Source organism: Bombina bombina, chromosome 4, assembly GCF_027579735.1.
Source record: "Bombina bombina isolate aBomBom1 chromosome 4, aBomBom1.pri, whole genome shotgun sequence".
Taxonomy (NCBI): domain Eukaryota; kingdom Metazoa; phylum Chordata; class Amphibia; order Anura; family Bombinatoridae; genus Bombina; species Bombina bombina.
This window is the reverse complement of record NC_069502.1, coordinates 296,720,418-296,739,017: the sequence shown is the minus strand read 5'-3', so window position 1 is coordinate 296,739,017 and position 18,600 is coordinate 296,720,418. Positions and strand designations below refer to the sequence as shown.

General features: G+C 38.9%; 1 protein-coding gene across 1 annotated transcript; it reads right to left on the bottom strand.

Annotated features, from left to right (window-relative positions):
• Positions 1-15,829: 15,829 nt before the first annotated feature.
• LOC128657341 (uncharacterized) lies at positions 15,830-16,333 on the bottom strand. Its single transcript, XM_053711657.1, has one exon. The coding sequence runs from the start codon at positions 16,331-16,333 to the stop codon at positions 15,830-15,832; it is 504 nt and encodes a 167-aa protein (XP_053567632.1).
• Between the last annotated feature and the right edge of the window lie 2,267 nt (positions 16,334-18,600).

The window sequence follows — 18,600 nt, the reverse complement described above, 5'->3', positions numbered from 1 at the left end:
GACCTATTTATAACTGTCCCTAATTGGCCACAACAAAGACTGTAACCCACGCTACAACATGGCAGCTCCCATTGTTTTAAAAACACTAAAATGTTACACTTACTTTGTCACTATTTAAACATCTAATGAAACTTTAAAAAATACATCTACCTGTCATTCTCAGACTAATCTTTTCTTTGAATGTATCATTCTATCTAGCATTTATTTAATGTTTAATGTCCCTTTAATGTATGCTCAACAAGTGTGTATGGAAAGTAAGTCATGGGTCCTCATGCCCAGGTCTTTTTAACAATATTATAGTTCTGGGATTGTCAATGATTTTTTTTGGCAATTTATAGATTGATCTTTTTCTTTATATCACAGTTAAAGTATGCATTGTCTCCTCTCTTTTTATTATTTCTTCATTTAAACAATAAAGACTTTTTTTAGTGCTATTAGCGCCATTATTTGTACAAAACTGATAGAGAGACAGTAAGGCAGAGCGCAAAATCTTGAGACTTCAGCAATATGTAGAATGCTTGGGAACTATGTGACATAACTGATAAGCTTAGTCATAAGTAAAGTATAATTTAAAGGGACATTATACACTCATTTTTTCTTTTCATAAATGTTTTGTAGATGATCTATTTATATAGCCCATAAAGTTTTTTTTTTTATAAATAAATGTATAGTTTTGCTTATTTTTAAATAACATTGCTCTGATTTTCAGACTCCTAACCAAGCCCCAAAGTTTTATGTGAATACCGTCAGCTACCTTCTCCAGCTTGCTGCTGTTTGAGTAAAGGGTCTTTTCATATGCAAAAGAAGGGGGAGGGGGGGAGTGTCTTATTTGCCACTTGCAGTGGGCTTTCCAGCTACCTTTTCAACAGCTTCTAAGTAATTTTTAACAGTTTTATACTGGATTTTTATATCAGTATCTGTGCATCTTATTCTTTATAGTAGTGTCTATTACATGCAATTATATGAAAATGAGTGTATACTGTCTTAAGAGATACTAAACCCACATTTTTTCTTTCATGATTCGGATAGAGCATGCAATTTTAACCAACTTTCTAATTTACTCTTATTATTATTAACCCTTTCAGTGCTAACAACGGCTCTGAGTCGGCGCAGAGTTTCCCACTCAGGTGCTAACGAGGGAGATCTGGGGGCTCCCACCCACTCCTAACCCGGCGACCGGGCCTGTATAGTTAGTGACAGGCATCACCGGAGCTTCACGTTATGCGTGGTGACGTCACATGCAATAACGTGATGACGTCACTGCACAACTTTATTTAAACATAACAATGTTAAGTATAGGAAAAGGGGGCATGCTGCTTAGAAGCCTGTATCTTAGGCATTTAAGCAGCTACAGACTCCCAAGACTGTTGGAAAGGTAATCGTCTAACCTTTCCAACAGTGTAAGTCTTGGGGATCTGGAAAAAGAAAAAAAAAAAAAAAAAAGTAAAAAAGTAAAAAAGAAAAAAAACCTTTGAACAGCTTAGCACCCAGGTGGGAAAGTGCTTAGCACTCAAAGGGTTAATCAGCAAGATTACGACTTTAGAGCACTATAGGGAAATCAACGAATGCAACAAAAGTGGCGTTATTTAATCTACTATAGTGCTGCCATTACAAGTTTTAAAAAAACAGGTTTGTGTGTGCGATACGGGTTTTTTAAGCTCCATACCGCAGACAAAACAAGTGCTGAATTGATGTGCTCGTGCACACTTTCCCCATAGGCACCTGCGATCTCGGAAAGAAAAGCTCCGTAACGCAGCCCAATTAATGTCTATAGGGAAAAAGAAAATACAGTTTAAACCTACTACCCTAACATAAACGCTACGTCTAAACACCCCTAATCTGCTGCCCCTGACATCGCCGATGCCTGCCTACAGTTATTAACCCCTAATGTGCTGCTCCCAATATCGCTGGCACCTAAATAAAGTTATTAACCCCTATTCCGCCGCACCTCAACATCGCCCCCACACTATAATATATATATATTAACCCCTATTCCGCCGCTCCCCGTCATCGCTGCAACTAAATAAAGCTATTAACTCCTAAACCTCTGGCCTCCTACATCACTACCATTAAATAAGCCTATTAACCCCTAAACTGCCAGCCCCCCACATCGCAACAACCTAAATTAAACTATATTAACCCCTAACCCTAACGTAACCCTAACCTAACCCTAACCCTAACACCCCCTAACTTTAACATAATTAAAATAGAGCTAAATTAAACTTACAATTATTGACTTAATAATACCTTTTTAAACCTAAATATACTTACCTGTGAAATAAAACCTAAGCTAGCTACAATATAACTAATAGTTATATAGTAGCTAGCTTAGGTTTTATTTTTATTTCACAGGTAAGTTTGTATTTATTTTAACTAGGTAGACTAGTTAGTAAATAGTTATTAACTAGTTAATAACTACCTAGTTAAAATAAATACAAAATTACCTGTCAAATGAAACCTAAGCTACCTTACACTAAAACCTAAAATTACAAAAAATAAAAAAACCTACCCATTACAAAAAAAAACTAACATTACAAAAAAAAAATTATCCAAAAAAATTAAAATTATTCCTATTCTAATACCCTTTAAAAAATACACCCCAAAATAAAAAAAGCCTAATCTAAAATAAATTACCAAGGGCCCTTAAAAGGGCCTTTTGGGGGCCCTTAACAGGGCCTTTTGTAGGGCATTGCCTTAAGTTAAACAGCTCTTTTGCTACAAAAAAAACAAACACCCCTAGCAGTAAACAAACCCCACCCCCCAAACTACCAAGGGCCCTTAAAGGGCCTTTTGGGGTGCTTTTTGTAGGGCATTGCACTAAGTTAAACAGCTCTTTGGCTACAAAAGAAAATCAAACACCCCCTAAAAATATACATTTTACAAAATAACAAACAAATTATCAAAAATAATAAAAATTATTCCTACTCCAATACCCATTAAAAAAACACCCCAAAATAAAAAACCTAATCTAGAATAAACTACCAATGGCCCTTAAAATGGCATTTTTTAGGGCATTGCCCTAAAGAACTCCGCTCTGTTTATGAAATAAAACTACAAATACCCACTAACATTACAAACCCCACCCCCCCAATTCCACAAAATAAAAAAAAATATCTTAAAAACCTAAGCTACACATTGCCCTGAAAAGTGCATTTGGATGGGCATTGCCCTTAAAATGGCATTTAGCTCTTTTACTGCCCAAACCCCAAACCCCAATCTAAAAATAAAACCCACCCAAAAAACCTTAAAAAAAAACTAACACTATCCCCAAGATGATCTACTTACAGTTTTTGAAGTCCCGCTTGAACAATCTTTATCCCGGCGGAGAAGTCCTCATGCAGGTGGCGAGAAGTCTTGATTCAGACGGCCTCTTCAATCTTCATCCTGGCGGCGAAGTCCTCATCCAAGCGGCGAGAAGTCGTCATCCAGACGGCCTCTTATTATTAATATTATCGGTTATTTGTAGAGCGCCAACAGATTAATCTTCATCCAGGCGGCATCCTTAATCTTGATCCTGGTGGCGTAGAGCGGGTCCATCCTGAAGACATCCAGCGCAGAGCATCCTCTTCATATGGTCACCGCCGAACACTGAATCTTCAGTGCAAGGTACGCAATCCAAGATGACATTCCTTGCATTCCTATTGGCTGAAAATTTTGAATCAACCAATAGGAATTAGAGCTGCTTAAATCCTATTGTCTGTTCAAATTAGGGGTGTTAGGGTTACGTTAGGGTTACGTTAGGGTTACGTTAGGGTTATGGGTTAATAGTTTAATTTAGGTTGTTGCGATGTGGGGGCTGGCGGTTTAGGGGTTAATAGGTTTATTTAGTTAATAATTGTAAGTTTAATTTAGCTCTTTCTTAATTATGTTAAAGTTAAGGGGTGTTAGGGTTAGGGTTATGTTAGGGTTACGTTAGGGTTAGTTTTAGGGGTTACTAGTTTAAATTAGTGTATTGTGATGTGGGGGGCTTTTGGTTTAGGGGTTAATAGTTTAATTTATTATATTTCGTCATGGGGGCTAACGGTTTAAGGGTTAATAGGTTTATTATAGTGGCTGCGGTGTAGGGCTTAATAACTTTAGTATAGTGGGAGCGATGTGGGCAGATGGCAGATTAGTGGTTAATGATATTAAAATAGTGTTTGTGATGCAGGAGGGCAGTGGTTTAGGGGTTAATAACTTTAGTATAGTGGTGACGATGTCAGGGAGCGGCGGAATAGGGGTTAATAAATTTTCTTAGTTGCAGTGATGTCACGAGCGGTAGATTAGGGGTTAATACATTTAATATAGTATTTGTGATGCGGGAGGCCTCTCAGTTTAGGGTTTAATAGGTAGTTTATGGGTGTTTAGTGTACATTGTAGCAGTTTAGTTATGAGTTTTATGTTACAGATTTGTAGCGTAAAACTCATAACTACTGACTTTAGATGGCGTTACGGATCTTGTCGTTTTAGAGTGTAACGCTCCCTTTATAGCTGTGATGAGAGCAGGATGTGATGTCACTAGTTTGGGGGCGGGGCTTAGGTCCGTTAGTCTGTGTCGCAGTTAGTTAGTACAATCAACCTGAATAGATGTATGTTTCCATGCTCTGTAATAAAATAGAGTTGTACCATCATTGCTGTGTCCTGCATCTCATGACATGGTGTCAGAAGTTCTGGCCTGCGCTTCTGTTCCTAATCGATGACGATGTCAAAGTTTACCCCACCTGAGCCTTTTGACTTCTCTCAGCCTGCAGCTTGGCCCACATGGCGTTAGCGGTTTCAGCGCTTCAGGATTGCTTCCAAGCTGGACAAGGAGAGTGGTGAAGTACAAGTTAGTTCTCTTTTATACTCTATGGGGAAAGATGTGGAGCCTGTGCTCAATGCTTTTACTTTCCAAAAAGGGGAAGAATTTAACTTTGATATAGTTATGGATAAACTCAGTGCCCCGTTTGTGCCCAAAAGAAATGTGATTCATGAGAGGGCTTGTTTTCACAAACGTAATCAGCATGTGGGGGAATCTGTGGAGTCATTTGTGCGCAGCCTGTATGAACTAGCTGAATTCTATGAGTTTGGTGTTGCTAAAGAAGAGCAAATCAGAGACAGAATAGTTATTGGAATTGCAGATGCTGAAGTCTCACTGAAGCTGCAGTTAGAGCCTGATTTAACATTAGATGGGGCTATTAGGATGGCCCACCAGAGTGAACTGGTGAAAAAGTGCTGATCTGAGGTCTGAGAGTATTGTGGATGAAGTGCAACAGTTCAGGAAAACTGCTAGTGAAAGGCACAGTGTGAGCCGTAGATCTAAAATAATGGATAGACCTAGAAGTGGATGGGCGCAGCATGCCCGATGCACACGGTGCTACCGTGCCCATGATCAGAGTGTTATATGCCCGGCCAGAGATAAAAGATGCAGAAAATGTAACAGGATGGGCCATTTTGAAGTGGTGTGTAAAACTGAATACATTAAGGAGATGCAGGTGGACAGTGACCAAAATGGTCAGGAAGTGTCTTTTGTGGTGTCTGTTGTGGAACGGCCAAGTTCAGAGGAAGATTGTAAGGTTACTTTTACTGTAATGGGAGACAAAGTTGATATTAAGATTGACACAGGAGCAGATATCACTGTAATGTCTTTTGCTGCATTTATAAAACTTCCTAGACAGCCCCAGCTGGCGAAGGTTACTACAAATGTCCATAGTCCTGGTGGCCGCATTGATTGAGCAGGGAAATTTCTTGCCAGCTGTGAGTACAAGCAAAGGATGTTCACTATGTGGGTGCATGTGATTCGAGGTCAGTGTGTTAGCAATTTATTGAGCAGAAAAGCAGCCTGTGACTTGGGCCCTGTGGCCAGAGTGAATGAGATCTCTGAAAACATGTTTGGCGAGTTGGGCCTACTGAATTGCAAACCAGTCCATATAGCACTTAAAAGTGACGCAGTCCCATACAGTATTTCTACTCCCCGTAGAATTCCGTTCCCGCTCATGCCTCAAGTGGAGAAGGAGCTTATGCGCATGAAGTCTATGGGGGTTATTGAAGAGGTTGTTGAAGTGACTGATTGGTGTGCCCCCATTGTTCCTGTTGCAAAGAAAAATGGAAAAGTGCGCATCTGTGTGGACCTGAAAAGTTTGATTGAGGCCTTGAAGAGAGAGAGATTTGTGCTGCCGACATTAGAAGATATAGCACCAAAGTTGGCTGGGACGAAGTTCTTTTCCACATTAGATGCTTCTAGCGGCTTTTGGCAGATCCTTCCGGATCCAAAGTGCCGCAAACTGACTACCTTTATCACACCGGTAGGTCGGTTCTGCTTCTGCAGTCTCCCCTTTGGGCTATCCTCTGCTCCTGAAATCTTTCAAAGGGAAATTAGTTCTCTCCTGAGTGACCACGTGGGCACGGCAGTCATCATGGACGACATTCTAGTGTATGGGTCTACAGTGGAGGAGCATGATCAGCGTTTAAGTAGTGTGCTGCAGGCTATCAAAGAGTCTAGACTGAAACTGAATAAAGAAAAATGCCATTTTAGGAAAACTGAATTATGTTACTTTGGGCATATCATCAATGGGGATGGCCTCAAGCCAGACCTCGAGAAAATTAGTGCTATTGAACAGATGAAAAGTCCTTCTGATGTACATGAGCTGAGACAGATGTTGGGCCTTGTAAATTATGTGGGCAAGTTTATTCCAGATTTATCAACAGTTTTACACCCTATCACAGAGTTGCTAAAGAAAGACGTTGCCTGGGTTTGGGGACCTTCACAAGAAAAAGCTTTTATGCAGGCCAAGTCCCTGCTGGGGTCTGCCCCAGTGCTGGGGTTCTACGACCCTTCAAAAAAGACTGTGGTTAGTGCTGATGCAAGCAGTTATGGGTTTGGGGCTGCTTTCCTGCAGTTAAATGAAAATAAACTACAGCCCATCGCCTACTGTTCCCGCACACTGACATCTGCGGAGTCAAAATACGCTCAAATTGAGGAAGAGTACCTGGCTGCAGTTTGGCCTGTGAGCGCTTTCAGCGTTATCTAGTGGGTTTGGAGAAATTTAGTCTGGAGACTGACCACAAACCGCTAGTCCCTCTAATCAACTCTTATGATATCGACAAAACACCCTTAAGATGCCAGAGACTTTTAATGAGACTGCTCAGGTTCAATGTTCAGGCAGTGCATGTGCCGGGGAAACAACTGGTTGTGGCGGATACACTATCCAGGCTCCCGCTGGCTGCTGCTGAAGAACCCTCCACCGAGTCTGATGTGAAAGTGTATGTTGATTCAGTTCTGGCCTCTAAGTCCATTTCTTCAAGGAAACTGGAGGAAATAAAGAAAGAGACATATTTGGACACAGATCTGCAAGAGGTTATAAAGTACATAAAAGAAGGCTGGCCCAAGAGCCGGGCAGCCTGGATGTCTTTAAGTGCTTACCAGCCAGAGAGGTCGCAGCTCACGGAGCTGGAGGGGTTGGTGCTGTTCCAAGATCGCATCATAATTCCTGTCAGCATGAGGAAGGAGATGTTAAACAGGATTCACGATGGCCACTTAGGCATTACAAAGTGCAGAGAAAGGGCAGCTACAGCTGTGTGGTGGCCTGGGATCAGCTCCGACATTGCAAATCACGTGTCTAAATGTGCCTTTTGCCGGGAACGCCGGCCTACTCAGAGAAGGGAGCCCTTAATGTCTACTCCGCTGCCTGCGGGGCCGTGGCAGAAAATAGCTGCTGATTTGTGTGAACTGCACGGGAAAAAGTTTCTTGTTGTGATCGACTACTATTCCAGGCATTTGGAAATTGCACCTCTGAATGATATCACAAGTCAAGCCATTATCATTCGTCTGAAGAGCTTTTTCGCCTGGTGGGGCATTCCAATGGAGCTGGTGAGTTATAATGGTATGCAGTTCGCTTCTACAGAGTTCAGTGCTTTCAGCAGGGAATATGACTTTGTACATTCCACGTCAAGTCCACATTATCCGCAGGCCAACGGAATAGCTGAAAGGGCAGTTCAAACAACAAAATTCATTCTAAAGAAATCTGAGCCGTACCTAGCCCTCTTGTCATACAGGGCGACGCCCATTCAAGCCACCGAGTTTACCCCGGCACAGCTGATGCTAGGACGCCAGATTCGCACCACTTTACCCTCAGTGGGTGTCTTCAAGCCGCCTGACCCTGTTCCTCGGGACGAAGTCCTTAGGAGGGATGAAGAGGCCAAAAAGGGTTATCGTTTCTTCTACGACAGGAGACATTCTGTCAGGCCCTTACAGGAACTGAATGCGGGGCAAACTGTCAGAATTAAACTGGATGATGAGAAGAAATGGAAGACGCCTGCTACGGTAATTGGACGCTCTACAGAACCAAGGTCTTATACAGTCCTTACTGATGGAGGGACGGTTACACGCCGTAACCGAAGACATCTTCAGCCTGTACCTGATAGTCTGGAACTGGATGCCTCAGTACCACCGCCGATGGGATCCCCTGTTCTAAGAGAGGTGCCTTCCCCTCAGCAAGATCACAGCGGGGATATATATTTGCCTCCAGCGGACTCTTATTCACCATCTTCTGTATCAGAGGACAGTTCATGCAAAGTTAAATCAAGCGGAAGAGCGGTGAAACTTCCAGCCCGATATAGGGACTGACTTTAGCTAGAACAGTGACCGGAAGTATGGGCAGAATAATCCCATGGTCACTGTGGACTAGGGTAGTCTACCCCAATGTCCAAGTCAGGATGTAATTTATGTGTTTATATTTTCTGAACCTATTTGTTTATATATTGTTCGAAAAAAAAATGTTGTTGTATACTCTGTTCTTATAGCTTGTTATTTGTTATATTCAAATGTATGCTTCGCCTTTGAAAAAGGGGAAGATGTGATGAGAGCAGGATGTGATGTCACTAGTTTAACTGCGACACAGACTACTGTACCTAAGCCCCGCCCCCAGTTAGTACAATCAACCTGAATAGATGTATGTTTCCATGCTCTGTAATAAAATAGAATTGTACCATCATTGCTGTGTCCTGCATGTGTCCTGCATCTCATGACAATAGTCTTACCGCAAAACTCGTAATACCAGCGCTATGGGAATCCCATGAAAAAACATAATTTTTACGAGTGCGGTACTGACGTTGCGTTACATGCTAAAAGGCTTGTGGTACATCTATACCGACAAGACTTGTAATGGCTGCGGTGCTGGTTTAACGCTGAAAATACCATATTTTCAGCATTAAAAGACAAACACACAAACTTGTAATCTAGCTGATAATCGGTTATTTGTAGAGCGCCAACAGATTCTGCAGCATTATTCTACATTTTACTTTGTTCTCTTGGTATCTTTATTAGAAAAGCAGGGATAAAATCTTAGGAGCCTGCCCATTTTAGGTTCAGCACCTGGTTAGCACTTGCTAATTTGTGACTAAATGTAGCCAGCAATCAGCATGTACTATAGAGGGTGCTGAACCAAAAATGGACGGACTCCTAAGATTACATTCCTGCTTTTTAAAATAGAATGAAGAAAAATTGATAATAGGAGTAAATTAGAAAGTTGCTTAAAATTGCATGCTCTATTAGAATCATATGATAAAATATTTTAGGTTTGGTATCCCTTTAAATGTATAATTTATAATCCACCCACAGGTTCCTCAATGCCATTGTATCCTATAATATAAAAGGCCAAGTGTGTTTGTCCAAAGCTGTCATGCGCAGTAGAGACAGCACGAGGACAAACACACCTGGCCTTACCTGACATGCTGTTTGCGGCGGAGGGGTGAAAGTGGATGTGGCTGGCCGGAACATGGGCATGACTGGGCGTGACAGAGCATGGTCGTGGCGTGGTCGGGCGTGACAGGGCATGGTCGGGCGCAGTCAGCACGAGAGAGAGAGGAGAGAAATAGAAAGAGAGGGGGAAAGACAAAAAGAGATAGGAAAGAGCTAAAGAGAGGGGGAAGAGCAGAAGAGAGGGGAAAGAGCAGAAGAGAGGGAAGAGAGAGCAAAAGAGAGGGGGAGAGAGAGAGCAAAAGAGAGGGGGAGAGAGAAAATAAGAGGGGGAAAGAGAGAGAAAAAGAGAGGGGGAGAGCGAGAGTAAAAAAGAGGGGGAGAGAGAAAATAAGAGGGGGGAATAGAGAGAGCAAAAGAGAGGGGAAGAGAGAGAGCAAAAGAGAGGAAGGAGAGAGAGCAAAATAAGAGAAGGGGGAGAGAGAGGGGGGGAGAGTGGGGGGAGAGAGAGCAATAGAGAGGGGGGAGAGAGAGCAATAGAGAGGGGAAGAGAGAGAGCAAAATAGAGGGATGAAGAATGAGCAAAAGAGTGGGAAAAGAGCAAAAGAGAGGGGGGAGAGAGAGCAAAAGAGAGGGGGAAAAAGAGCAAAAGAGAGGGGAAAGATCAAAAGAGGGGGGGGAGAGAGAGCAAAAGAGAGGGGTAGAGAGAGCAAAAGAGAGGGGGGAGAGAGAGAGCAATAGAGGGGGGGAGAGAGAGAGCAAAAGAGAGGGATGGAAAGAGAGAGAGCAAAAGAGAGGGGAGAGAGAGAGCAAAAAAAGGGGAGAGAGACAGAGCAAAAGAGAGGGGGAGAGAGAGAGCACAAAAGAGAGGGGGAGAGAGAGCGCAAAAGAGAGGGGGAGAGAGAGCACAAAAGAGAGGGGGAGAGAGAGCACAAAAGAGAGGGGGAGAGAGTGCAAAAGAGAGGTGGAGAGAGAGCGCAAAAGAGAGAGGGAAGAGAGAGCGCAAAAGAGAGGGGGGGAGAGAGAGTGCAAAAGAGAGGGGGAGAGAGAGAGTAAAAGAGAGGGGGAGAGAGCGCAAAAGAGAGGGAGAGAGAGCACAAAAGAGAGGGGGAGAGAGAGCATGCAAAAGAGGGGGGAGAGAGAGCGCAAAAGAGATGGGGAGTGTGAGAGCGTAAAAGAGAGGGGGAAGAGAGAGCGCAAAATAGAGGGGGGAGAGAAAGCAAAAGAGAGGGGGAGAGAGAGAGCAAAAGAGAGGTAGAGCGAGAGAGAGCGCAAATAAGAGGGGGAGAGAACGCAAAAGAGAGGGGCAGAGAGCACAAAAGAGAGGGGGAGAGAGAGCAAAAGTGAGGGGAAGAGAGCAAAAGAGAGGGGGGGAGAGAGAGAGAAAAAGAGAGGTGGAGCAAGAGAGAGCGCAACAGAGAGGGGGAGAGAGCACAAAAGAGAGGGGGAGAGAGAGAGCAAGGGATGGGACTGCTGTACTGCAAAAAATAGCCAGTGTAAACACGCTTTAGGACTAGTTTGTTTTAACACAATAGTGAATACATTCCTAGCATAAGTTTTTAAAAAGCTGTAAACATTAATTTTGAGAAATAAAATAATATTTTCTATTTTTTTATCTACATAAACTGTGGATATAACATGCTATATAAATTGATTAACTGTGTGCCTTGCTACAGTGTGTGTGTAAGTTTTAATATAATATAAAATTCTGAGCCACTTTGAAATGGCCTCAATTAAAATATGGCATATTCTTCGATGTTTAGTAAAATTTTGTTGCATAAATGACACTTACAAAGCATATCACAGACATATAAGCAAAAAGGACAAGTGAAAATGTGACATTAAATGGATTTGGCAGCTGTATGCTTGTTATGAGAATTGTGTGTGATGGCAAGCTGGGTATGGCAGCCTGTGTTGCAGGGATAGAATGCATTTGAGACTACAAAATATTGTAATGCAGCAAGAGCCCATTAACTAGTCTACTACATGCATATGATTCTGAAACTAAGAACATCAACCATTTGCATGATTAGTTCAAATGATTGGACCAATTTACAGATTATTTTTACTGACAAATGTTATCTCAAGTAATTATAATAAAAGTATTGTTCTCAACATTGAGAAATTAAACAATAACACTGATGTCTAATAACATTAATCTCTTTCTTTACATTTGATGAATATTATTTTACATAAACACTTCAGAAGTAATATTGTTCAAGTGCAGATTTTAGTTAATTAATTAAGTGTCATAGACTTATTTATGTTTACTGCATTGGTATTAAAGTGACATGGTATTTAGCAGCATTTAAACATTTCAAAATTGTTTGAGTATTGTTTGCCTGATAAAAAGTGAAGTAACAACTAGTGAATCTAAGACAATAATATCGGTTGTGTATTTCCACATAATGATCATTGGCTGATATCTACTTTCTGCTAATGTTAAAGGGACAGTATACTGTAAAATTGTATTTTCTTTCATGTTTCCAATGACTTGTAATACCAGCAGCAGAGTATAAAGTGTATGAGATATTGATTCTTTTGTTTTATTTTTGTAAGTGAAATAACTGGCTTTGTTCTCTGAATGGGTGGAGCTTGCTGGAAAATCAGATTTCTCTAATTTATCACTTTCTGTACACACACATATTTATCTGTCTGTCTGTATACCAAAGTCCAATTGAAAATTAACATTTTATTGCTTATTTCTCCTATCTCCCACTGGCAGTGTAATATCTTCTGCTGGCTATGTTTACAAAGCTTTTCTACTCACAGTAGCAGACCTACTCAACAGAAGGCCCTGTTGCAATTTTTTTTGGGGGGTCCCCCAAAGGTAACTCAGTAGTAAGCAATAGCAGTAATATACATGTTGTTCTGTATAATGATTTTGAGGATAGATAGATAGATAGATAGATAGATAGATAGATAGATTATAGATAGATGGATAGATAGATGGACGTGCAAACTGCCCTAATAAAAGGCTCCCCTGCATTAGGATTGTACACGTTCTGCACAGGCCTATGTATAGACTTGCTGATAAGGGCCCCCAGCACTTGGGCCCTAGTGCCACCTTGTCCACCAATTCGTCAATAAATGGGGGTCAGTTAGTGAATTTATATTGGAAAATGTTAAATAGAGCTATACTGTATATACTGTATAAGGTAGTCAATATGTAACTTTAACTTTTATTTTACTATTCAGTTCAATACTTACCTGTTCTTTTATTTAAGCACAGGTGATACAGCTAACCCTAAGCTGATTACAGTTAACATTTTAAATTTCTGACTATGTCGTTTTTAGAACAAAAATTGCTCAGAGTACTCTAACCTAATGGTATAATGTTATGCTCATGCAGCCTTCAGTTGTGATCGACTCAGCCAAGACAGGCACAGAATCTACTGGAAGTAGTTTTAGATTTTTAGAGCATAAACATATGGGCTGTTATATCTATATTGATGTTGAGTTCATGTGAAAATATTTAAACTATTAAATAATTATTAAATTTACATCTATTTCATAATCCATTGTTTAGTTAATATACTATCTGTCTTGCATTTGTGCAATCCTTTATGTAAATATGAATTCTGAATTATTTCTCCCTTTAAAATAATATTTTATATTTATAGAGATGTTTTATTCATAAAATTTATAGGGGACAGCATTTTTCTTTTTAAATTACTATAATTTTCTTGACTATATCTGTGATTTTTATATATATATATATATATATATATATATATATATATATATATATATATATATAAACAACAACGTTTTTCTACTAGTTGTAAAAAGCCAAAAGCAATATGACCCTGCTTAGAAAACATATTCATTCTGCATATACATTTGTTTACTATTGTCTTGTAAACAGAGCTAAAATTAACATTTTACAACTCCAGTTGACTACAATGATAGTCGAAAAAACCTTTATAATAAAACTACTGCAAAACAGTATCTGGACTACTGTGGAATCCTTTTAAACAATTACCAGCCTGTCAGACATCTAACACCTCCAATATAAATTCCACCAACATGTTTTTTTAACCCTGAAATATCTCTGTCCGGCATACATTCAAGCCATTTATGGAGAATTACATTTTTAAATTAATATCCTTTCAATAAATCTAAATCAAATTGTTGTAGTGGTTTATACACCACACTTACAATTCATTTATAGATCAATAATTCTGTCTTTCACTGTGTGTTTTAGAAGGTTATCTAATTGTAAATACAAATGCCTAATGTTTACTCATTTCTACTGGAGTTTTTATTCTTTATTTTAGTATCTATAAACAGTCTGAGTACTCAAATATCTTATGATCAAATATAAAACGACACATCTGTGTTTATTTATAAAGAAGTCAAAATGTGTTAGTTTTGTAACATACATATAGTAATGTAGTAAAAAAATACTGAATGTAGGTAATTGTCTGTCACGCACAAGCTCCACAGATCTCCTGTGGTCAATACCCTTTATTCCCCCCTGTCATACTGGTTACTCTGTTTAAATATTGTAAAAACCAAAAGCATTTCTTTGCCGATGATAAAATCTCATTTAACATTATTTATGAATATAACTGTTCCCTTTAAACATTAATGTTTAATGCCAAGTACCTCTTTAGATATTAATACTGTATACACCTTAATAAATTAATTCAACATGGTTTCAGTTACATTTTATTGTATTACAAACTGGGAATGATTCACCAATCCTTGTTTAAATGTAAATAAGTTAGATGGTGTTTTTCTGTGAGCTTAATTGTACTTTTTTATTCATTGGGTGGCATTAGGCTTTGAAAATGGTAGGTCTCCTTAGCACTTCGTTGTTGTAAAGCATTCTTATAGGCTTGCAGTGTCAATGTTACTATATATTATACACATGTGTAATGATAAGTTTAGTCAGATATGTCATTTTATTTATTTATCTGAAGAAAGAAAGATGGATTTCTTACTTATTAGTGTTGTATAAAGTTTAAGATATGCAGAGGACTTTCCATAACATGGCAATATGTGCTCTGCAAATACTCACTGTGCCATACTTTCTATAAATGCCCTTTATTACATAAAAGCTGTGCCCTTTAGTGGGACGTCATTACAATTAAAGGAGTAAGAAAGTGATTTGAGACTTAGGAAATGCATGATTAACTGCCTAAACTTTATTTGTCATGGGGTAGAGAGTAGTTGATGGAGGGGATTTGAGAACTAATGCTAAAATAAAGGGATTTAGTGCACATAATATAAATTTAGTGCCAGCAAATAATTTAGGTTAATGTTTTAAAATGTAAATAATATATATCTGTCATTTCAGACTGATTGGCAATAGCACAGTTATTTTTTTCTTTTTTAAAAGTGTTTGCTATCAGTTAGAGGAAATGCACAGCTTACTTAATATGAAACATCTTCTGCACATTCCTTAGGCAAGGTGCGCCACCTAGGTATAGAGTTGAGAAACGCACTAAACAAAAGCAGTCTTTGCAATCAACATTTCTATGTCTGTGTAAATGTAGAAAAAACTACAATTAAAATCATATGAATTTTCAAATGATTGCTTTTGGATTTTATTCTTTTTTTCCCTAATTGACAAATACATGTGCTTAAACTAACATAGAAAAGGCATTAGAATGTTTAGGTAACATTCTTTAATATTTAGATCATATATATATATATATGATCTAAATACAAATACAGAGTTAGGCAGACTGGAACAGAAGGATCAGAGAGCTTACAATATAAGAGGTATTTTGCCATTATTACGGTAGGATAACCGGATATATGAACTCATTTTATATAAAGATGGAGGAAAAATCACATAGGCACTTCTTGCTTCTATGTCTTTACTTTACTACACTGCTTCTGCTTCTTGTGTTAGGAGGAAGGAGGAGGTAACAACATAAAAGAAACTTTATTTACACTTCTGTTAACACACAATGTATATAGGCTACAACACTGTAAGAGCACTTTTAGTTTATAAATCAACACCCCCACTTGCTCTCAAGTGTTTAATTTTGCATGTTTCCCCCTTTTAAACATATTAATACATTACATAACTTACATTCCAAACACATAACTCAAAAACTTTTCTAACTTGAATTTTGTTGCAGGCTTAGTCATAACATCTGCTACCTTCTTGTCAGTTGGACAATACTCAAGAACTATGTTACCTTCACTGATCACTGATCAAACTAAGTGGTACTTGATATCAATGTGTTTACATCTCTGACAGCAAACAGGATTCCTTGAAAGAGCAATTGAACCCTGATTGTCTCCAAAGATTTGTATTGGTTCATGACACCTTTTATCCATTCCTTTAAGTAACTGCACAAGGTACAGACTTTCCTGTGCAGTCGCAGTCAATGCCATGTATTCAGCTTCACATGTAAATAGAGCTACATTGGGCTGTTTCTTTGATTTCCATACAGTCAGTGGACCATTCTTGGTTAGGCTAAAGCAGTATCCAGTCATACTCCTCCTATCATTCACATCAGAGGCCCAATCGGCATCACTATACACCTTAAGTTTCAAGTTTTCACTACATGTTCTGTAGCACAACTCATAGTCAATAGTACGCTTTAAGTACCTTATCACATGCTTAGCTGTGGTTAGATGTTGTTCTGTTGGCTCTGATAAGTATTGTGACAGTTTACTGATCACCCAGCTTAAATCTGGCCTTGTACAGGTCATAACATACAGCAAGCTACCTACTATCTCTCAATATTTTCTTGCATCTACGGGATCATTGTGATCACTTTGGTCCAGTTTTTGCTCACATGGTATCGATCTGGGTTTACAATCTGTCATTCCAAACTTCTCCAGAATCTTTAATATGTATCTCTTTTGATTCATCTTTACCAAAGCCATCACTTTGTTCAAAATCAATACCTAGGAAATGTTTGATTCTTCCAAGATCTTTCATCTTAAATTTAGCTGTAAGCATTTTCTTCACGTCATTGAGTACTGTTTCTTCACTGGCACCGGTAATTAGATCATCAATCCATATTAACAGTATTACTCTATCATGTCCAAATTGTTTGACATATACACAGTGGTCTGCTGGATTTTGTTCAAACCCATTCTCATTTAAATAATTATGCTTGTTCCAATTTCTACCTGATTGTTTTAGACCATACAATGACTTGTTCAATTTTAAAACTAATTTCTCATTTTGTTTGAACTTTACCTCAAATCCTTCAGGTTGTTCCACATAAATCTCACAATCAATTGCGGCATGTAAGTAGGCAGTTTTCACATCCATCTGGTGAAGAAGTAAATCATACTGTGCTGCTAGTTGCATAAAAATACGTACTGATGTAATATTTGCAGTTGGAGAAAAAACTTCCTTGTAATCAATTCCCTTTACCTTACTATAACCTTTCGCAACATATCTGGCTTTGTATGTTTCTGATCCATCAACATTGTTTTCTAATGCATATACCCATCAACCCCCCACTGAACGTTTACCTTCTGGTAAAATGGTCAAAGTGAATGTGTCATTCTCCCTTAGTGAATCCATTTCCTCTGTCATAGCATTAAACCAATTATGTGACAGAGGTGAGATCATAGCATCTTTAAATGTTTGTGGTACATCAAACACTCTGTAACAAGAACCAATGTTTGTTAGTATCTGATCATCACATTCAAAATCTGAAACATAGTCTTCCAAGTATTGAGAAGTTTTTCTGTCTCTTTTAGGGTAATGTGTACTATGGTCACTCCCTGCCTGTCTATTGTTCTCTCCCTTCAAGTTTCTATTTCAGATATTTAGACTATCTCTGGACACTCAATTTCAGTCTGATTAGTCTTTAGTATAGTGGGTGCATAGCCCTCCCTATGGCAATCCTCATCATCATGTAACAGATCAGTTTGAGTCTGTCTTTCAACAACTTTCTTTGTGATAAACCTCACAAGCCTGTGTTTAAGGACCTTTCCAGTGTCTGGATAAAACACTAGATATGAGGGGCTGTTCTTATTTTTTATTTTTCCAATAAAAATCCCTCTCTCACATTTTGAATCTAGTTTCTTTCTGTCATATTTGTATGCAAAACATTCCGACCCAAAATCTCTCATCTTAGAAAGGTTATGTTTTTTGCCTGTCCAAAGGTAATAAGGGGTTTGTGCTAAGCGGTTATTAAAGCATCTGTTTCGAATATGAGCGGCAGTCATTACTGCATATGTCCATAACTCTTTTGGTAATTTTCTCTCAACAAACAGACATCTTGCCATTTCAAATAGCATTCTCCAATTTCTCTCAGCAGTCCTATTCTGATGGGGTGAGTAAGGTGCTTTAGGTCTCATGTTTTATGCCTCGATTACTTAGCAGTGATTTAAAACTATTTGCTAGACTTGTGCGCCGCTAAAAATTTTGTTTAGTTTCGTTTTCAATTAGTTAAAAAATAATTTTGTTTCAGCAAATTAGTTTAGTTAAGTTTAAAAAAAAAATTGTTTCAGCAAATTAGTTAAGTTAAATCGTTTTTGGATCCGTCCGTTTTTTCGAATCCATTAGTTTTTTTTTTTATCCATTCTTTATTCATATGCATTATTCTATTAAGAAGTTATAGAATAATGCATATGAATAAAGAATGGATCAGAAAAAACAATTTCATTTAAGTTAACTAATATGCCGGCGATTGCCGAAACAAAATTATCTAAAACCGCCGCCGAACACTAGTTCTGTCTGACTAGTTTCGAGTCCTCACAGGACTCTATGAATAAGAGTCCTGTGAGGACTCAAAACTAGTCAGACAGAACTAGTGTCCTACATACCCCTGCCTTGTACTTGAAACTTTGTACCTTTTTTATGCGTACCATACAGCGGTTGTAGCTGTTGATTTTTTAACTATGTTCCAATAAAGTATTTCAGGTATATGGAGCCCTGATGCAGTGCCTGCTTTTCTTCTTCGTTCCTGCATATGCATAGTGGCTGGGTTTCGCCACCGCTACGGCACTCCGTT